The sequence below is a fragment of the Protomyctophum parallelum genome, assembly GCF_964188405.1.
Source record: "Protomyctophum parallelum genome assembly, chromosome: 16".
Classification (NCBI taxonomy): Eukaryota; Metazoa; Chordata; class Actinopteri; order Myctophiformes; family Myctophidae; genus Protomyctophum; species Protomyctophum parallelum.
In genome coordinates, this window is record NC_139711.1 from 29,916,570 (window position 1) to 29,939,581 (window position 23,012).

Below are 23,012 nucleotides of genomic sequence, written 5' to 3' on the forward strand. Positions count from 1 at the left end.
ATGGACTTTTGATATGTAAAATGGAAATTCCCCATTTGCGATCTACCATTCTACCATCTACCAGCATACCATTAGGTATGCCCATATGATGACCACGGATATGCTGTGAGTGACATTTTTCTTATTTTGAGTGAGACACTTATTTAGTGTCAGGTGGTCCAAAACCGTCACTTTATAGGAAACGGAAAGAGTGCTGTGTTCCACAAATGTAGTTATTATTTAGTAACAACTTAGCTCTTACCTCCTGAGCCCCAATTCCCCGGCGGCGGGGGCTAGATTCTGTCCACCTCATGAACAGCTCTCAGCGGGTAAATGGGGCTGGTCAAGGTCTCAGGTTCCAACTCCGATATTTTAGATTTTCCCTCCCGGACCCCCGTGGGGTTTAAAAGGTTGTTTTTTATAGTATTCAGTATACAGTATTCAGTATTCGTGTTTTACAGTATTCATTGGCTCAACATGAATACTGTAAAACACACAGACAGACTTAACCACTTTAAAAATCTGAGTGAACTGAGTGGTGTTAGAAAATAACAAAAAAGAATAGCGGTAAGCTCACAAGCATGTTCACAAGTAGCCTAGTAAGCTCACATTAGCAACTGTAAGCTTAAGCGTAAGTAGGATCGCAAGTAGCTGAAAACTGTCAGTAGTAGCTCTAAGCTCACAGGTACAGTATCTGATCTACGTACAAGCTCACAATGCGTCACGATGCATTGCAAGTAGCTTGTAGAGCAAAGGTTTCGATTTTTGGAGTGGAAGTTTGGAGTTACAAGATAAAAGAAAGAAGAATAAAAGAAAAAAGTTGAAATATGGCCCAACTATAGAGGTGAAGTTCACTGGTTGCCAATCCAGGCAGATGTGAGGTGCAATCAGCCCTCATGTTGATGCTGAAGGAGAGCAATCTGCTGCCGGAGGAGAAAATGACGCCAACAGGGACACAATCAGAGACATATCACAAGCTGTTCCGACTTCCAACTCAATGAAATCAGTTCTCTGCTTTTCAGCACATCATGTTTCTTCCTTCCGATTCCGTCCGAGAGTGATGCAAATACGTACAGTTTCCAATGACCGTATCTAAACCCAAAAATACAATGTGTTCATAATAGGGCTGGGTATCGAAATCCGTTTGCAAGTAGGAACTGAATCAGAATGAGTTACTGTATTTGTCACGTCACAGGTTCATCACAGCTCCATCATTTTGTTGTTTTCCAGGAAAGAAAGACACAAATCTAATCTAATCTAATACTATATAGAAATAGTATCTATACATGATTGAGGTTTGACATAAATCGGTGCAGGATCCACATAGCAGAAGGTATGGACATGTGGTTTGACATGTAAGGTGCAAAAGGTAGCAGCACAACGGCAGGTCAACATAAGAAAGTATACAGCCACATAAGGCAAAAAGCTAACAACCCACATGGTAGATCCACAAAGAAAAAGTAGTCCACACCTTATAGAGGAACAATCCACCCAAAGGAGGTAATCCTAATCCAACATTCCGACCTGGTGACAGGCGATGTTCAACAGTCCAAACTGCCGGGTGCCACGTACCCATAGAAATGAAGGAATGGGAATCGGTACAATCCTAATCATTTTAAAAGTTCTGGTGGGTTGCCTTTGAGTAAAGATTGCTTTAACTGCTATTGCTTTCCATTGTGTTGTCATGGAATAAACATACCAGAGGTTATTCATTACATTTTTTTTTTTTTTTTATATATATATAACTTTATTTATAGGATTTTCAATTTTGTAGACAAACAACCCCACATATACCCTACCCTCCCTAGGACCCGTTCCACGAAACTTGGATTAGAGATTAAGCCGGGCTTTAACACATATCCTGGCTTAATATATCCTGGATCAGTGATTAACCGGTTTCATGAAAGCTGGTTGATCTTGCCAGATTAACTGAACCAGTTAACCTGGATGTGTTGAGGCTTGATTCGGTTTCATGAAAGTGATGCTACATTAGTTACCATGGAAACTAATGCTTTGGACTTAGCCTGCTCCGGACCAGGCTAACAGCCAGGTTTAACCTAATCCTGATGTCTTTACTGTTCATTAAGCAGTCAAACTGATCACAAACCAATGATGTTTTCCAGATTTATTCAATTATTATGGGTTTATGTTGCCTTATTTGTATCGGTCTGCATTAAAGGACTAATTTAAGCACTATATAAAATCAAATAACCAAAATATATAGGCTGCACAACATCATGACAGCTTGTGAGCTTGTAGATCAGCTGCTTTTGGTGAATGTTCCCCATGAATAGGTTTGCTGTCGTGCAAGTGCACGGTTAAGAAGAATTATTATATTATATTATATTTTTATTTTTATTTTTTTTGTAAAAGTGAAAACCATTAAATATTACCATTACTCATTGTTTTACAACATATTACCATTGTAACGTTTCACCCACTACTAGTCCTACATACTTACACCTAGAAACCCCATTCAAACCTATTTAGGTTCATCCTACGGTGGACATGTGTGCCTGAAAAGGAATATTTGAAATGTTTCATAGTTTTAGAAATATAGTGCTTTCAAATTTGAGACATTTATAGGCAGATAGTGGCACTTCAAAAAATCACTTTCACCTAGAAACTCCATTCACACAATTCAGCTTACTGTGGAGACACATGCTGGAACTTTTTACTTTGAAATGTTTTGTAGTTTCTGAGTTATTTACCTTAAACGCCCAATGCATTCTCAATGGCAATAGCACAAACTTTGGCATGCTACATGAACCCATGACCCTCACCAGTCTGGCCCCTGTCTGGACAACAACCCCCTTCCCCAAAGGTAGCTCCCTCAGAGGAGGGAGTTATGGCCAAATATCACAATGCGACAATATCATTATGCTTACAATATTAAGAATTCTGTTTTAAGTTAATAGTAGTGGTAAAATGTAAACTATATTTTTGGGGTAGTTAATCATTCAGTCTATCCACTATTGAGAGTATGTTCTCTCTTTAATTACAGCAGCAGTATTTATTTTAGACGCTTAAGTCCTTGTATCAGTAAGTCTTGAATAGATTAGTAAAGATAATGAGATATACAGAAGGGGGCTGTAATGCAACTATTAAGGAAGCAAACTGCCTTAATACCCCATAAAGAAGAAGGATCAGTAAATCTGTGATCCACATAATGGGTCTAGAGACAAAAAGCCAGACTGTCTATTAAGCCAGGCTTGCTGATCCCGGCTCGCCAAATCCGCCAATTCTGAGCCTCGCTTGGCTTTAGTGGAACGGAATAAACCAGGCTGTAAAGATCAGGATTTAAAAAGCCTGGCTTTGGCCTAAATCCTGGATTAGTTAATCCAAGTTTCGTGAAACAGGCCCCTGGTTCCCTCACAAAAGAAGACAACAACAACAAAAGCAACAATAATAAAACCATAAACCACGATAATAAAAAACAGGTAATAAAGGATATAAATATAAAATGAATAAAATAAGAAATAATAAAATATAATAAATACAATAAAATAGCCTTTTACTATATTAAGGGGCTACACAGTGAACCAACCAGACTCTAACCAGACAGTAGTACAATTTATAAAGGAAAATAGGTTACCACACATTATTATCACTATAAAACATGACAAGCAAAAATGTAAAACTTTGAAAGAGTTAAGAGTTTACATAGTTTCTAGAAATCAAGGGAAACAGAAAAATGACATGTATAGGAAAACACTTATAACAGCTGGCGAGATTTGTACCTGTTGTATCTGAGCTTCTCCAATGGCATAAATAAAGGATAGAACATCCTTGACCCAACTTGTGAATGTTGGAATTAATTCATTACATTTCTTGACAATTACTGATGTAAAAGTAGTTGACAGGGATGATTGCGTTTTTCGGGACAAAAATATCTAATTGGCTAATCTCAGTACCACTAATATAGTAATATGAACACCTACTACTAATAGAAAATACAATTTACTTCAGGTAATGCTTAAGAATTAAGATATTTTGCAGGTGAACTAATTGCAGTTGGTTCAAAATTATTTATTTAAGTGGAACCAGCAAGCATGATCACATCACAGTGATTCTGGCATCTACTGGCTCCCTGTTTGTTATAGAATTGATTTAAAGATTGTATTCAAAATAGTGAACGGGCTGGCACCTCTCTGACCTCTTACGCGTTTACACTCCTTCAAGGGCATTGAGATCCACTGATCAGCTGTTTTTTTCCACTGATCAGAGGTTTTTCAGTAGTACCCCCTATCCCTTGACTTTTAATCCACTCTTTCATAGTGTGTAATATTTCTATTAACATTTTATTATTTATTTTGGATGTTTTGGAGACTAGAGCGGTGCCCTTTTGGGCACTGGCCTACTTGGAACGATGCAAGTTAGAAATTAATGCCCCACCCAGTAATTATGTCTGTGTCCCTTTTATGCCCATATATGGAGTTATTTGTCAGGCATGCCCAAATATGGAGTATATGCAGATGTCAGAACATCATTGTGATGTCAGAACAGGCCAGCTCCATATATGGAGATGTCCAGAGCTCGGGCAGAGGCTTTTGTGCTGGTTTTGGACAACCGGCGATCCGATGGACCAGGCACTGCAGTCCCTGTGGTAGTGTGGAACATGTGTTAAATTTGAAGTCGGTTCTCGAGTTATGTGGATTACAGACGTACGTCGTACACACACACACACACACACACACAGACATGGTGCATTTATAGGATGTTAGTACAATATCAAAAAGTGGACTGGATTGGATCTAAACATACCGTATATATATATATATATATTTCTTTACCATTTTAAGAACCTGAATCGATAAGCAGAATCACTATCGATAAAATCTTAATCTTAATCTGACAATAACTGCTATGTACCCCGCAGAGTCGCAACGATGTTATCAAGGACCGATTCGGCGTGGACTGGAAGTCTGACGTCACGCTGCGATTGGCTGCGCTTCATATCTACATCACTGTGTCCTCGGCCCGGCCCAATCAGAAGATCTCCCTCAAACACGTGGAGTAAGTCTTCCCCGCCTCCAAGTTTAAAGGAGCCTTCAAATTAACCTCACAGATTTGCACATGCACAAAGTTTAGTAGTCAGTTATTTAGTCAACTAGTCCTTTCCCGTTCGAAGATAGATCATAGCCTATTATTACTTGCGCTTGCAGAGCGTGCAAGTACTGTGATTGGCTGGGTATGTATGTTGGTGTTGTACACCGGCCAATAAGTATGTATGTATATCGGTGTTGTCCACCGGCCAATAAGGGACCACCATTCTTGATGAGGTAACTAAGGTACGTTTGGTGATCGGCTGCGTATGTATGTATGCTGCGGGAAGAATGGTGGTCACTTATTGGCTGTTGATGGTGACGTAACTAAGGTACGTTTCAAGGTTGGTATAAGGTCAATAAGGGTCTAAAGGATTTAGAACAGCAGTTGTAATAGACATTAGTTAGTAGCAGTATGTGCACGCTCTGCTTGCGCACAAGTAGGCCATGTATGACCTACTTGTCCATACATACTACTCACAGTCACAATAAATTATGTTTTGGGGGCTTGTAAGCAGCAGACATTGAGGCGAGGCACAGGGTATTGTTGTGCGAGGTGTGTGGAGACAAATATATGCTAGTTTAGTCAGATAACTCACGGATAGAATGAACCAATATGTTATTATAGTGTGATGTATAATGTGAATACAAGTGTGGATATATTTTTGCATTCAGGCTCGGCTACTTTTTCTCAATGCTCAGCACAATTAGCCCCATGCATGGTCATTGAACTAAATATTGGACCCATTCTTCACAAACATTCGGACACTAAAATGGCTTTTTTCAGATAAATCTGAATAAAATCTACTTTATCGATGTTTCTCTACAAGGCACTATTGCAAGTTCTACCAACAGGAATCATTTGCGAGATCTGATGTTAAAACATTTTTAAAATATTCAAAATGTTTCACATGTTTCCAGATTTCTTGAAAATGGCCAATGTGCAGTATGTGGGGTTAAAGTGGTTCAACGGTTTTTGGTTAAAGTGTTTAAACTGACCACCTTGAACCCCCTCAAGGACCCCTGCATGTCCTCGGACCACACTTTGAGAACTTCTTCTTCACCTCTTGCACTACCTGCATGTCCACCCTCAACACGTGGAGTTGGTCTGCTGCTTCCGAACTAAGTGAGCCTCAAATTAACCTCCCAGATATTACCCGTGAAGGTGAAAAGTGAAGAATTACATTTTTAACTTCATTAACAGTTTCCCAACTCCCCCTATTACTCATAACCAAGTTTGTTCATAATAATATCTAAGTGATTAATAATGAACTGGTCCGGTATAAAAAAAAAGAAATTACTCAAGGATAATTCTCCATTCTGACAAGTGCACAAAAGAAAATCCTTGGCTCTGTGAAATTGCCTTCTCCTTAATTATTTTTAAATTTCATCCTCAAAATCCCAACCTGGCAACTCATTATGCTTGTGCCCTCTCATCCACGGAGCCACAACATACTCCATTGTGCTCATAACAGTCTTAAGTTATGGTGGTTGGCTGTGTCACACCAGCCAAGAATGTATGCCAGTCGCCTGGCAGGGGAGCTTATGGGTGATTAATACTTAGTTGTGCAGCGGTGTTGCGCACCGTGAATATGTTTGACTGGCTGGCTGGCTGGCTGGATGGATGGATGGATGATTCTGTAGGTAGGATGCTACTACGTAGGTGGGCAGCAGCCAGCAGGTAGGCAATAATCTGTTACAAGCAAAGGTCCTGCTTACTTAATTGATTTTCTGATAGAGTAAATAATCCACCCACCCATAAGCACGTGCACGTCAATCTCACAGGGCCGTGCTCGCTTGCGTCAACGCCCCTCAACTTTACCAAGGCGCATTAGTCGCTTCCGGTCTTAAAAGGCTTATAGGCTTTTAGGAAAAACGGTTTCCAAAAACTCACAACATGCTGCATCGTGAGCATTAGATGTGAGCTTCTAATACAATGCAGAGTCGACCAGCTCCTGTGATGCACTGGGCGTGGCTTCATTTGGTTCTAATACATACAATGCAGAGTCGACCAGCTCCTGTGATGCACTGGGCGTGGCTTCATTTGGTTGAGGCCCTTCCTTTACAATATACAGTACAGTATAATGCAAACAGTGGGTCAAAAAGTTTAAGAAGTAGTGAAACTATCTGATCCATAAGCTCTTCGTGGAGCAAAGCGACGAGTTGCGAGCTTGTAGATGTGCTATTTTCACTAGTTTGGGTCCTCAAACATCTCATTTCTCTTTTGAGTCTTGAGCTTAACAGTTTGGGGATGTATAAAGTATAACAAATGGAAATGGTCAAGTAAAGTAAATGTACCTGAAAATTGTACTTTACAGTATTGAGTAAAACGTTGATTGTGTTGTTCCCGTGTGCAAGAACTCATTTGGACTTCTCAGTAAAGCGAGAACAACTCTGGAACTCTTTGCCCACGGATCTAAGACTACAGGTAACAAATTTAGGTTGAAATCAAATCAACAATGGTCACATATAGTTTCTGACTGGTTATTGAATGGTTAGGTTGCTTATGTTTCACAGTTGTATTGTGTTGTGTCTAATTTTGATCATAATGATGTTTCTATTTAGAAAAGCCTCCAGTGCACAGGTGTTCAACATTATTATCTTGAATCATTTCGATTTGTACTTTAAAAGGAAAAAAAAATCTCTTCTGGGAGGTCTCTGACACAAAACCTTTACAAATAGGGGTTCGCAGCATATATCAATTTGGGGGCTCCTTCACTTGAAAAGGTTTGAGAAGCATGCACTGCTTTAATTCCAGCCCATATGTTGCAGGAAGGAGTGGGGTCTGGAGCCGTTCCTGCCACTCAGCCTGCTGCCCACTGTCAAGGAAAAGAACGTGTGTAAGACCCTGTCCCAGCTGCTGAAGACCTACCAGCACCCTCCTCCGTCTGGCAACAAGGTACGTACGTGTGTAAGACCCTGTCCCAGCTGCTGAAGACCTACCAGCACCCTCCTCCATCTGGCAACAAGGTACGTACGTGTGTAAGACCCTGTCCCAGCTGCTGAAGACCTACCAGCACCCTCCTCCATCTGGCAACAAGGTATGTACTGTACGTGTGTAAGACCCTGTCCCAGCTGCTGAAGACCTACCAGCACCCTCCTCCGTCTGGCAACAAGGTACGTACGTGTGTAAGACCCTGTCCCAGCTGCTGAAGACCTACCAGCACCCTCCTCCATCTAGCAGTGGGAACAAGGTGCTTTTCATTGATTAAATATTTATAAAACCCACAGACATACTTACCGGTAATCACTTTCACTTGATTGAAACAAAATGAAAAAAATAAGCTGCAATCGCCGATCTACAAGCTTGTATGACAAATTAGAGCAATTCATTTAAGTTTTTAATATGGAGATACATGGTTTCTGCACGACAGCAACTATATACAGTATCTAAGCATTCCCTTATGGGAGTAATTAATTTATCTCTGCTGTAGTCCTATAAAAAGAAAACATATTTATATAACATATTTATGGCTGTTTGGTACGTCCTATATGATTAAATAAAACAAATGTTTTAAACAATTTTTCAGATAGGTGGACAAATACATACAATTTGGGGGTCATTGACATGAAAATGTTTGAGAACCACACTGGTGGTGCTTGGCTTCATCAGTGGCTCAACAGTGCCCCCATGAGGTGATGTATGGTGTTACCGTGGATGAGATCAAGCATCTGTGTATTCTCATGCTGTATGTTGACAGGTGCCTCCGATCCAGGGAAAGCTGCAGTACATGCGCGTACTCAACGACCTGCCGCCATTCGGTGGACTGCTCTTCAACACTGTCGGACTGGTAAATTATACTGTTGTTCACACCTAAAGTCCAACATTATTCCAGTTAAGTCAGACACTTTCATCACGATGATAAACCAGTTATTGGAATGATATTGCGTTCGGTTTGACGTTGTTACTCCTGTGATACTACAGATCATCTAAAAGAAAGCAAGACGCAGAATATGAGATAAGTTAACCCCCTATAAGATACAGATCTCGCATGAAGATAAGATAACTAGGGATCCTTTAGGATTTCAACGATTCCCTAACGATTCACCCTAATGATTCCCTTTTAACTAATTCCTTAACCGGCCTGTCTCTCTGAGAGTTATTTTTATTATTATTATTATTACATTTAGAGTAGCAAAAAAAAATTACCCCCTTTTTCTCACCAATTTAGTCATTATGCCAATTGATTCCTCCACCCACACACATGTCGGTGTTGCTGCTGTTGTATCCTTCCAGTGAGGAGCCCCCACCAAGAGCATGTAGAGCCTTCATGCTAATCCTGCCGCCCAACACTCCCCACTGACAGGTGCCGCCCAGCCCGTAGGAATACATGCAATGACCAAAATGCATGACTTCCCTAGCCTGAAAACAGCGGTGGTTCTTAGAATTAAAAATGATCAGTTCCCCAATGTTGGATCCTGTTCCAGCCCTAACATAACATTGAACCCATCAAGGGCATATACGTGTAAGTTAGATACACAGATATAACATCATGCAGTATAGAACGCACAGAACATTTATGATACCACAAAGGAGGAGGTTGGGGAGGTGAATGGAGTTTAATCACTGACAGGCTGCTGGAACGGTGCTGTGACCAAGGATGAAGAGTGAACAGTAGCCTATAATGAACTATCGTAGGTCGTCTCTGTCGGGTGGAAACCTATGTCCAAAACGGTTACTTTTCAGGATTCAAATTCAAAAGTAGCAGATATAGATCTGCTACTTTTGATACGTTTATGTGAATATTGTGATGCTGTAGTAGTGTGATCAAGTATAGGGCATTCATTTACTACAAAAAAGAAGTTAAAATATGGAGGTACAGGGTTTCTGCCCGACAACGACATGTAGATTAGTATGTGTTAGCTTTTTGGCAAATGAGAATGAAGGGAGATTGAGTATGGTATGACAGTGGAAACCATTTGCTTGACTGCCGTGCCTGAATTATTGCAATACTTGATTTGCTTATTCCCTGTACGAATCCACGGAGCCCTGCCCTGTAGGCCAGGTGTGGGAAATCAATACTGAGGTGTCAAGCTGTGCGTAATGGTACACCTCGGCAGTGCCCAGGGCACCCCTCTGGGGATTCGTAGCTGCTATTAGGCCTGTCACAAATGTTACATCATCGCCTCTTCGCAATTCATTTGAGCTAGTCGTAATTATTATTGCATAATGGTCAGAATTGTTTCCATTTACAATTAGGCATTTAGCAGACGATCTTAATACAGAGCACCTTACAGTAAGTAAGGGCTACAAAAGGTAATACATCAAATGTATAGAAATAGTTATCAATGGTCATAGTTAAATCAAGAACCTATCATCAGTCTCACAGTCAAAAACTCAAAGTAAACACTGGTATCTGTTTATTTTTAAAGCAATCGATGGAACTTTACCATTGTATATTAAAGCTCTGCTGGATTGGAATCCTATAACATATACAATTTACAATTTACAATTTAGGCATTTAGCAGACGCTCTTAATCCAGAGCGACTTACAATAATCAGGAACAAAAGCATGGGAATACATCACAAAAGCATTTATCATAAAACATGCGTAAGCTAAGAAAGTAACAGTGGAATATCTATATTATGAGACTATACATATAAGCTATATATATACTACTATGCTATACAGTACATATGTACTATGGCGTGCTATGACTATATACAATGCAATTATAGTGCCGTCTACATAACATGCTATAAGTCTGTATCAGATGCTATCTAAGTCTACAGAAATGATATCTAAGGGGGTAGGGTAAGTGCTATGGGCCATGATGGAGTCTAAAGGACACGCTCCAGTTACTGGCTCACTCTAAAGGTTCCAAATGTAAACACAGAGTTGGGGAAAACAGCCTTTTGTTTTAGTGCCCCAATCACGTGGAATTTAAATCTTTGATTGCACCCTTACCCCCAAGTGTCGGCAACTGTTTTTAAGCATGTATTACATCACGCAATGAGGAAATGTTGCTGTTCTGTTCTGTTTTTGTTTATTGCTTTGAAAATGTTGTATTATGTTGTATCTCAATGACACTGCAAATGAGGATAACCTCAATGTCTTTTGAGAATAAATAAAGGTTTGAATGAATGAATGAACAGTAGAATATCCCAAAAATCTATAATCTGTAAATCTGGGGATTTAGTATTGTGTGAGAGGTGTGGCCCTGAAAAATGTGTTATCTTGTGCCACAGCCCAAGGCCCTAAAACACCTCCATTACCCCTTACATTATGCATAGGTGTGGTTTGGGCGTTACAATGATTAAACCAATCACTGTGCCAACTGCCATTGCCTTTAAGAGATCCATTATCCATTTAACATTATGCCCAGTGATTTACACTATGGCCCATGGCCATGAAAGAGCAACACACGTTGCTGCCTTGAAATATAGGCATAGCCTATTTATATTTGATACAGATGCCGGGTTGTTTTGTGTCCAGTAGCTCCAACACAGCCTCACTCGTGCAAATCTAATAACTTCTTTGACTAGACAATTAAACACAATAAGCACAAGGAATTAATTTGACACTACTGATTATAGTAAAATTCCAATCACAGAGATTTGCGGAGAATTAAGACAGAACGAGACCTCTGAGCTGTGAATATTGTGCAACATGAGGCACTTTCCATTGTCCTAAACCTGTGTGCATAAGATAGCAAATATAGGGAAAGTGCATCAACACGCCTACAGACACACCTCCACCCGCAAATATAGGAGTCGGCAAAATGAATAGTGGGTTGTGTGGCCGCAAGATAACGTTTACGCATAGTGGAAGCTCCTAAATGTGTAATTCACAGAAAATGTTTATTACTTGAGGATAACGCATGTCATAAGATGGAGCCCAATATCTTTCTACAAAACCTGATATCTAAATGACATTTAGCCTTTGCATAGGCCTGCAGGGTCATCGAGGCTAGGACAAGTGCTATGGGCTAAAATGGAGTTTGAAGAGGTGAATCTTCAGATTACGGTGGAAGATTGAGAGTGAGTCTGCAGTTGTAATTGCAACAGTTCAGAAGGGAGAAGAGTCTGGGCGTTGGCCTGGATGTTTTAGCAAAGGTTCTGCCAGCTTCCCTGTCTTAGCTGAGCTGAGTGAGAGGGAGGGATATGGGGGACCTGGCGGTGCCGTACCTTTGGTTGCTTCATCAGTGTGTTTTACGAACACTAAGCTAAGGGTAGCGTTTCCATTTATTCCTCTGTATGAACAATGAACATAGGTTTTTAAGTTGCAGTTCAATAGGCCAGTTCGTGCAGTTAATAATAAAAAACAACTTCTCAAGGTAAAGTTGCATGAGGAAGTACTGTATGTATGAGTGTAATCATTGATCAACAGTAAATTAATCCAGCATAAGAAGACTAGACCGGCATAATGGAAAGCATTCCAGTGTGGCAGGCCAGCCAGCCTGGCAGCAGACGGGACCCAAGATGCATGGCTCTTTCTGCACATATTGATTTTAGGTTTCTGATGAATTGACTGTTAAACAGAGTGGCTTTCTACAACGTAAACAAAGCCATCGATTAGCTGATGAACAAACACATTCTGTTCGGGGTTTTGTAAATACCAGTGGTGGACAGTAACAAATTACTACTGTACTCGAGTACTGTAAGTAGTTGTACTTTACTTGAGTATGCAGTTTATTTATTTATTTTGGAAGTGTGTGACTTTCAAAGACAAATATTGTACTACTAAATCCAAAGGGCCCTGGCCAGCACCTGGGATATTTTATTTTGAAAAATAGAAAAATAAATACATTAAAGAAAACATCAATCATCAATCAGAATCAATTCTGATCATCAAAATGGATTAGCTTGATTAACTGTTGCACTCCTATTTTGGCAGGATGAGAAACAGTCGGCCTGCACCACTCTGCTGGTGGGTCCTCGCCACGGTATCAGTCACGTCATCGACCTGAAGAACAACCTGACCACGGTGCTGACCGAGTTCAGCCGCGTCGGCAAGATCCAGCTGTACCGTGAGAACCAGGGCGTGGCGCGCGTCGAGGTGGCCATCCACGAGGCCAAGGTAGCCCACTGCAACACATTGTCATTCATTATATCTTAGTAATACATAGATTCATAGAACATATATACATAGTAAATAAGCATTGCTTCTGTATAGAGTCCCTTGTTCTGTTAAAGGGGTCTCCATGCCTCCTCGGCTCTCCAGTAAATAGAAAATACATGTTCAGGTCGTGATTAATAATAATAATAATAATAAAACTTTATTTGTATAGCACCTTTCATGACATGAAATGCAGCTCAAAGTGCTTTACAGAACAATGGAGAATAAAAGAAAAGCAAGGCGACGACAAAAAACAAGCAGTAATGCAATACAGTGAGGACATGAATAACAAAAAAATTAAAAATAAAAGATCAATTAAAAGCAATGTTGTAGAAGTGGGTCTTGAGCTGAGCTTTAAAAATGTCTACAGAGGCTGCCTGACGAAGGTACAGTGGGAGCTTGTTCCTGCCGACGGCCCGTAGAAGCAAAAAGCTGCTTCCCCGTATTTTTTAGTTGCCATTTTTATAGGCAAAGCGAGCAGGCCAGCAGTGGAAGACCTTAGGGGGCGGTTTGGGACATATTTAGGCAGGCAGTCATGTAGGTAGGAAGGTGAAAAAATTGAAATTGTCAATAAAATTGAATGATTTTTGCCTGGGCGATTCTTCTGTGCATGCCGTTGAGAGCCATTCATTGAATGCAAACAATCTGGTAAAACGCTCACTCCCTGTCATCGGAGGTAGTGGGCCACTTATCCAAATGTCAACATCAACAAGTGAGCTCAGGGTGGACAGTAGGGCTTTGAAATCCTTTTTTAAGATTTCTGATTCTCGTTTTTCCGCATCACGTGTACCGATGTGCAGTATCAGCGTTTTTACCATGGGGTGTGCATCAACAATCTCTTCAATTCTGTCATCCATATCAGAGACAGTGTCTTTGGGAAAGCATATTACTTTAGCTTTTCTCTTGTTGTGCTTTTAACATATTTTACAGCCTGATCGCCGACAATCAGACATTCAATCATTTGCTCTCCATTAGCTACCCTGCTCGGAGTGGCGTTAACACGGTTATCTGATGGGCCGCTAGACTCAGCAGCATTCAGCAGTCGGTTAAATCTATTAGTCAACCGCATATTCTCCCTTTGGGGAGGTGTGAATTTTGATTTGCCTTTCACACTATTCCACTGCGGGGGGGTGGTTTTGGGTCGGGCTGGGAGCGTAGGCCAGCTGGTCTTATCAGGGCTCCGAGTCCTCCCACTTAGCCGTCCTTTCATGTTATCTCTGTTAGTAATCACTGTGGAGATAGTTGATATTATAGCGGGCAGTGAGATTCTCACCGCCCGCCAGCTACTCACAGTTTTTCGACCTTTCATGTCCTTTGGCCTTGCGCCGAGAGTACTCCAGACGAATGAGTTATTCTGCGTGTGATTTTCTTTCCCATGTTTTACTCCCAAATTCACTCTTAAGAGGTGTAATTCCGTTTCCAGCAAAGCAATCTTTTGAAGCAGCTTCTGAAAGTCCTCTGAGGAGATTGTCGGGGGCATGGCTGGCTATTTGCCAAGTATCCAGAGCTAGTTAGCTATATAGCTAGCTATGTGCCACATACCCAGTCACAGAAGGTAAAAAAAAGGGTATTTTGAAGTAGGCAAAAACTTCTATCTAAAGAACAAAAACAGTCCCATCGGTTTACAAGTATCTAGGATCCACTTGTAGAGATAAAAAAATAAAATAAAGCATGGATATCAGTTGAGGAATGCAAGCATAGGCGAGAGCGGCGAAGCGAAGCGTCCTCACTGTACGAGGAGCAGGAGCAGAATCCAATCAGGAGAGATAACTCATACGGGTTGGATAAGCAAATTGGAAGTGAGCAGACAAAATGGAAATGCTAAATGAGTTGCAGATTTAATCTAATCAGGCGAGGCTTGATTAGATTAAATCTGTAACCCACCTCTTTACTAAAAAGCCGAAGAGACGAGGAGACCCAAGTTACTGATAACTTACTGATAGTAATACTTTTTTTTTCTTTTTTTTTTCTTTTTTTTTTTAACAAATAAAAACATCTGGGTTTCCGAGGCTATCACTGAAACTACCTTCACCAAACATGTTTTCTTAATACCGTGTATATTATGATTGCACAATTTGATACACAATCATCCGACAATAGGCTTACATTTCGTTTTGATGTCTTTGCAATGAGTGAAGGAGTAGTCCACACACAGTCTTTGCTCCAACAGTGTTTATTTTGTTAAAACACCATTTAACTCAGGACACATGTGTCCTGAGTGCATTATATTAGCCCTATATGCATTTTGTTTCCACCACTGTGTGTACATTACGATTGCACAATTCGACACAAAATCATCCAACGATATGCTTACGTTTTGTTTTGATGTCTTTACAATGAGTGCAGGCAATGCTTATTGCCTGTCCCCTAAAATAGTCTCCTAATCCCCCTCCCTGCCCGCCCCCGCAGCCCCTGGTCCTGCTTATGGAGTGGCCGGACGCTAGCAACTTTGCCTGTCTCATCTCCGGATACTACAAACTGTTTGTGGACCCCAAGCGCACCATCTACTTCCGGACACCTGGTCAGTCTCAGATGACCAAGGCAGGTGTGTACAGTGTTGACACTCACACACATCAAGTTGTGATTGTATATAAGCAAACTAAAAATTATGTGTGCTCTTATGTTGAATCACAATAAAGATATCTATTAAGTATGGTCTATAAATATAAAAAGTCATGTAATCCATCAGTAGTGTCCATTCATGTGCGGAAGATGATTTTTCAGGCTGAGAAAGTTTACTACAGATATACAGTATCACATCTGTAAAGCGTGTCATGGAAAATAATTGTTTCAGTTGAAACTTGGCAGAATGATTTTTTTAACATGACATGACTTGTATTGATGGTGTTGGTGTGCTAGCATTCCTTTTGCCTTCCCTGATTATATACAACACACAAGAGCCCTCACCACATTGCCCATGCTTATAAAAAATATGTTGTATTCCATGAACTAGCGATGTGACACAGCGCTTAAACAGAACACTGTGATTTCAGAGAACCATAAGATATTTCCCTTAAATTTAAAGATGAAAGGTTGATAATGAATGCCTTCAACATCCTTCATATCGATTACTGTATGTCATCTTCAATACTGCATGTTTTCAGTGCTTGACGAACGTCTCTAATCTATCTGTGACCGATCTACTGCACTGTGGCCTGTTTCCCATTTGTATCTCCAATGAAACCATTACAAGCCGCCTGTAACCATGGAAACATCCCATAATGCCTCCCATATCCATGCTGACTCATGCGGAACGGTGCTGCTCTTCCCGCTTTCCACATTAGGACTTCATGAAAATACCGTACCACTCTGTTCTCTCTTTGTCTTTGACCACAAACAGTAGTGTGGTCAAGCAACAATACTATCTGCTTGTCGTTGTGAGTGACCCACCTCAGTGCTGGAAAGTAACTAAGCGCATTCACTCAAGTATTGTACTCAAGTACAATTCTGAGGTACCTTTACTTTGTTTTAGTATGTCAATTATTCTACTTCACTACAGTACATCACAGAGGCAAACGTATTTTTGACTCCACTACAATTATTTAGTTACATGTTAAACTTTCTAGATTTAGATTATTATTATTATAAGCATACATACATTAACCAATTAAGCCCTATTCTATACTACTGTCTATTCTAATATACAAGCTCACAGTTTATGTTGAGATGCATTGTGAACTTGTAGATCTGCTATTTTCGTACATTCTGCATCCATACTGAGTAGTGACTACTAAGTGATTACCAACCTTAAGTACCAACTTGTGTCTATTTGTATGCCAATACTTTTTAATGCAGGACTTTTACTTGTAACAAAATATTTCTGAATTTATTGTTACTTTTACTTAAGTACTTATTCCACCACTGGTCCAGCTACTGTAAAAGAAGAGTTTGCATCATTCCGTCTCATCACATTCCACCAGAGTCTAACCCTCCAAAACCAAACAAACCTTCAACCTCCAGCATCCATCTCTGAAATAACAAACGATGCTCCATGAGGCCACCAGCTGTCACCTCTGCATCCCATCTGGAACAGCTTCCATTCCCAGTACATCTTAACTACTCAAACTCTCCACTGCTCTGACCGTTCTGTCCTCAGATTACAGAGCTTCCCACCACACCCATCCACGCTCTGGGGCCACAGGGTCGTCTGGGGGAGGGCGTCGAGGAGACGAGAGGGAGGGCTCCTCGCACCGGGACCCAGTGTCATCCAGAGCCCTCGTTCCGGCAGAGCCTCAGCACCTGGGCCTGTGTCACGTCCACCTGCGAGAACAGCAGCATCTCCTGGAGCTCCAGACGCAGGCTGAAGCGGAGCTCGACATCAACCAGAACTTCATTTCCCAGGAGACCACAGGGCGGACACGCACCAAGTCTGACCCTAATGTGCAGAGTACGGAAGAAATCTCTGGCCTTCAGGAGAAACCCGCGGTGGAAAACGCAGCTTTTAGAAGTCGGGCCAAAACGCTGGGTCAGTCCCAGAAAGCCTTGCGGTACTTCTGTGACTCATGCAAGGCCAAGTTCAGGGCAGAGGGAATATCGTTGCCAGTAAACAGCAGCGGTAGTTCGGGGAAGTACTGCTCCAACGCCTGCGCCTCCCGCGACATGGCGGCTGTGGACCTCATGGCCCTACCTCCTCCAGGCATTGAAGAGGAGGAGGAGGAGGCAACCAACAGAGAGAAACTACAGCCGCCCCAACCTGCTATCGCCGCCCCTCCGCCTGGCTTCAGGGACAACAGCTCAGACGAGGATGACCCCAAGAGAGGGAGAAAGGCTCGGACTGGTGCGAGTCCGGCGGCAGCCTCCGGGCAGGTGGCCAAGGCTAAGGAAGCCGTCCCGGTGACTTTAATCGATAATGTAGCCACCAGAACAGTGCGCGATCATGCCCAAGAGCTTGATGATGCTCTAGTGTCCACCTTGCAAGCGCTGGAAGCCTTGGCAGCTTCTGAAGATTTCCCTCATCACCCGTCGCAGCCAGCACAGACTGCAGGTCAACAGTCTGAGTCAAGCCATGGTCCTCACGTCACTCACAGACTTAACAGTAGTACTAATCCAATAACATGTTATTTAAATGTCTTTACTTTGAACATAATACATGAAGTTTCTTTGAATAATGTGTAACAGATTGACGGCAAGTAAGCACATTTTGATAATGAAAGTGTACTTGTTTTGCAAGTAACGAATTTCTTTCATGGAAAGTAAATGTCTGGTTTGAGAACACTGGTGTTCTAGAGGAGAGCTTGATTGTTGATCAATAGCATAGCAAACAAATACTCTCCCTTCAACCTTTTAATGTTATATAGAAATAGCACTACTAGCTTGGTCACGGCAATTACTTTTGCTGCAGGAGGAAGTAACTGACATTACTTGATTTATTTTCAACATTGTTAGGACCTAATTAAAAACAGAACCAAATTACTGCTTTGTCATTAATATTTATTGCTTCTTGATAACCCTAATAGTGAGTTGTGTCTCCTTTTATCCTCAGGGCTGATTGTGCTCGCTGCTATTACACCTGAGTCATCACTGGACTCGGGCCACGAGACCAACTCCTCAGAGTTGACAGATGTTTCTGAAATGGTGTCAGCCATGAAGCAGCACCAGAACCAGGCCTACCTGCTGGCCCACCACATCAACAAGGACCGCATCCTCTGCCGCCGAGACTTCCCCCTGGCTATCCCTGGCTGCACTGCCCAGACCATAGGGACCGGGGCCTTCTCCATGGGTCAGATTCGTGCCGGCTGTACCCCCAAGCAAGTGATACTCAGCAAGACGATTCCACTGAAAGTCAGCCCCAATCAAGAGACCGCAACTGTCGCTGTGGTAAGGGAGCAAGGAAAACCTCGAAGTCCTGCTCCGAATGAACAGACGGCAAATTTGAAAGCAAAAGCCGATCAAACCGACAAAACCACCAAAGCCAACACCCCCGAATCCTCTGCTAAGTCACCTGGCAAACTGAAAGTGACTGATCCATCACCAACAGCCCAAGTCAACAACGATCAGAAGTTGTCAAGTTCCTCTGGGGACAAACTGAGTCCAAACCTTTCCGATGGCATAAAAGGGAAACAAACTGCTTCTCCTAGTGACCCAACCAATAAAGCCTTACCAATCCTCTTGCCTGTGGAAAGAACTGCCTCTTCCAAGATTTGCCCCTCTAACATGTGCCAAGATGCCGAGACTGCCTCTAGTGAGACCATGAAGCCTTCAAGTTCTAAAGAAATTCTGCCAATTGATGATCTGTTCTGCACATGCCCGGTACGGGTGGATCCTGCTCCTCAGCTGAGACTGAAGGACCCACAAGTTCAGAAGGTAGTGGTGTTTCAGTCCTCCTCGCCCACAGACGACGAGCGCCTCAGAGCCAAAAGCCTTCAACTGGCAAGCAGCAAAGATACCGCAGTGAGAGGGGGAGGACCTGACCCCGCTATGGCTAAACCAAGTCCTCAAATACAAACCAAGTACCCCCCTCACATGCCTGTGAAATCGGAAAGAAGAGAAGGCGCAGATGGTAAGGCCGAGTGTCAGCAGGCAATAGTACACCCTGAGCCACAGAAAGCCCCAGCTAAATCATTACCTATTTTGGAAGACCCCACACACCCCAGCACCACCATTGATAAAGTTTCCACTCTCCCCGCTGGTGACTCAAAGAAACACGGCAGTGGCAAGTCGAAGTCCCAGCGCAGTGTGCCGTTTCTGAGCTTCAGAAACCTCCTCTCCGCCACGTTCCCAGCCAGGATGCGGAGAGAGACGGACGAGCGGCGGGCTCAGTTGCAGAAGGTCCGTCAGTATGAGCTGGAGTTCTTAGAGGAGCTACTGAAGCCCAAGTCGTCCCAGGGAGAGTATGTGCCTCAGGGATCCTCGCCGGTCCCTTCCGGTACCCCCTGTTCCTGCCAGTTACGCACCAGCCCTGTCCTGAAGGCCCCGGGTCTCTCTAGGGAGCAGCGACGGAGCTGTGACTGTAAGAGAATGTGCAGAGGCATGCGTCTACCCGACACACCAGTCGGCTCCACCACAGAAACACAGCACAGAGGCAGAGAGAGAAATATCTCAAAGACTCCTCCTGCAATATCTAAAGTCCCCCACACCCCGGGTGGGACAAAGAGACCCCAGACCTTAGAGATCAAAACAACCCGAATCCGCTCTACAAGCCTTGAGTCCAGAGAGCCGAGAGGAGAGCATGGCTCTTGCTTGCCTACATGCGCCTCCCAGACAGACTGCATTGGAGCACCGCAGTACAAGAAGCTCCAGAGACGATACAGCATTGGAGAGGTGGATAACAGCGCCAGCACGCCTGTATATGCCGAGGTGAAACCTAAAGCCAAAAGTCTAGAAAAGGAGATGGAACGAGTGAGGGCCACAGGTCTGAGGCTTCCAACTCCTGTGGAGCCTGTTCACACTCAGTCTCACCAGGCAGAGGGCAAGGGGAGGAAGGGAGTTTTCTTCATTCAGGGAGAGGAGATTCTGCGTGACAGCAGAGAGGGAACCGGGGAGGTGATCCTGACGCTGCCCAGTGAGGACAGCGATGAAAGGGAAAAATGCTGCTCATTCTGCTTCTGCTACAGGAAGTGTGAATCGACAGATGAAAGCAGCGAGAAGGATGAGCTCTCCTACTCCATTCCCCTGCAGGTCCTCCCCGGCATGCAGCTGGACTCCCGTACGCTGCCGGTTGTCAGCAAAACATTGCAGGTTCTCAATGCGGAGGACTGCAGCGGGGAGGAAGAGGAGCAGGAGGAGGAGGAGGAGGAGGAGGAGCTTCAGATGCAGGAGATTGATCTCCGGGCCTGCGGCACGCTGGAGGGGAGCCTGGCACGAGTTCAGGCTCTGCAGGGGAAGGCGTTCAGTCTGCCTGATGGTTTCCTAAATGCCCAGCTAGACGCTAACGAGTTGCTAGCAATCCTGCGGCAATGCGCCAACAGTCCCCAAAACGACTATGAAGCTCGGCTTCAGCCCTCGCGGATCACAGAGTATAAGCAGGAGCTGGCGGTGCACTTTAAAGAGTTCCGTGCGTCGTGCCGCCGAGTGGCGAGCGTTGAGAAGAGCCCCACTCGTATGCTGGCAGTGGTCACAGCCAGCTTCCAGGTGTTGTGTGAACTTACTCAGACCTTCATCAAACTGGTCAGAGGTGTCCGCTCCGAGGCACAAAGGCTTCAGCTGTTGAGGAAGGTTGAAGAGGTGGCGATCAACTACACACTGCTTCTACGCGCAGCCGAGGAGTCGATGGGACACTCCAGCAGCCTGCCCACCAAGACAGTGAGCCCTCAAATCTCCACCACCCATAACATGAGCTCCCTCACCAGACCCATCAAGACCCTGCCTGCCCAGTAAACATAAAACTCCCAACTGACACACTTATCAATGATAGAACTTATGGCAGTTGAGTGAGTGGGCAGGCACTCTCCCTCCAAACCCATCACTTATTTATTGTTTACATTTTTTACAAGATGTACAAACATTCATCCCCAAGACGTCTATAAAACTTGCAATGCAGCTGTTCCATTTCATGTTTACAGGCACTGTGGTAGGCTAGTGCGTCTTTTGTTTTGATAAAGAGGACATACATGGAACTAATGCACAAAAGATTAAGGACCCCCACAACAGACTGGGTGATAGAGGGCTAACCACCTCAACATTCACACTTCAAGATTCATTATGGTATATGGATTTATATGTAATGTACAGTATATTTGGGTTGTCTCTTCTTAGAAAATAATATAAATTTGTTTTTGTGGAGAACATGAGAGTAATATTTGAAATATATTGATTACAAAGAAAATAATATAAAGATTATAACAAATCGTCAGACATAAATATGTGCTCCGGGCAAAAATACTGCAGATAGTACTCGTCAAGTACCGACTTCTGTGAATTAGCTCGTCCAAAGCGTTGATTGGTTAGATGGTGGTGTGTGTTTTTTTTTTCCTTCTTTTTTTCTAACTGTTGTGACACAAGATGCAGATGTCTGTTGGATGTATTTACAGTATCTGACAAACTGAAGCAACATTTTGAATATCGTTCACAGTGTCAGACTATACTGGCCCATTCACTCACTTGACGTAGTCGAACGTGGGCAGGCAATGTAGCAGAATCAGATGCCACACACTGTAGAGGGTGAAGGATTCGCCTTACTTCAGCTGTCAACATATATAAAAACAAGAATATCAACACTTGTATTTCTCACACGCACATGACATGAGTGACACAACTGGTCAACGAGCTCTACTTGCATCTCACACTTTGTGAATTATTACACCTTTAAATACCGATTAACTTTGCAAGTGCTTAGCTCTAGGATTTTGCACAACCTCCAAAATATGCGCCTACATTGAAATGTATCTTTTAATAGCCAATCACATGTTTTTTATTCACTCTGCTGCTGAAAAGTTCACTTCAGTCCACATTGCTAGTTTTATGTACGGTATACACGTCATCATATCAAGGCAGAAACTTAGCTGTTTCCTAGGATCCTATGTTATCATTCAGGTTTTCAGATATATATATATACGGTTTTGCTTTCTATGTGCTGTTATACATTGTGCCAATTAAGCAAATATTTAAGAAACACACAAAGTAGTTTTCTATGTATTTTAATAAAACTAACACCTCTGTTTCCCGTCTGAAATCTTTGTGTCTCATCCTGTTATACATGGAGCCCAATCACAGGTGTTTTACAGTTTTGTTGTGCGGTACACATGCGTCATGGTTTTCTAGGTTGAAAATCTGTCATTTTTGATGAACGACATGGTCTTAAGACAAAGTATTAATTTAATTTTAAGCAATCGTATGCGGAATACACTGTTAAAAGAAGCTGTTCTGGGACACTCAGTGGTAAATCAAACAACTTGAGGGGAATTCGCATAACATAATAATGTACAAAAGGTGTTCTTTAACCCATTAAGACCTGGTATCTACTGTATTTTTATTTTATTTTATTTTTTAA

The 23,012-nt window shown here is 42.6% G+C and overlaps 1 protein-coding gene across 1 annotated transcript in view; it reads left to right on the forward strand.

Moving 5' to 3' along the window:
* Window positions 1-22,529, forward strand: part of frmpd3 (FERM and PDZ domain containing 3) — a 189,113-nt gene extending 166,584 nt beyond the window's left edge. Inside the window, exons 12-18 of the mRNA XM_083785514.1 lie at window positions 4,859-4,995; window positions 7,797-7,923; window positions 8,726-8,815; window positions 12,863-13,045; window positions 15,494-15,629; window positions 17,181-18,068; window positions 18,567-22,529. Coding sequence (XP_083641640.1) covers window positions 4,859-4,995; window positions 7,797-7,923; window positions 8,726-8,815; window positions 12,863-13,045; window positions 15,494-15,629; window positions 17,181-18,068; window positions 18,567-21,400 — 4,395 coding nt within the window. The 3' untranslated portion in view covers window positions 21,401-22,529. The remainder of the gene's footprint in view (window positions 1-4,858; window positions 4,996-7,796; window positions 7,924-8,725; window positions 8,816-12,862; window positions 13,046-15,493; window positions 15,630-17,180; window positions 18,069-18,566) is intronic.
* The last annotated feature ends 483 nt before the right edge of the window (window positions 22,530-23,012 follow it).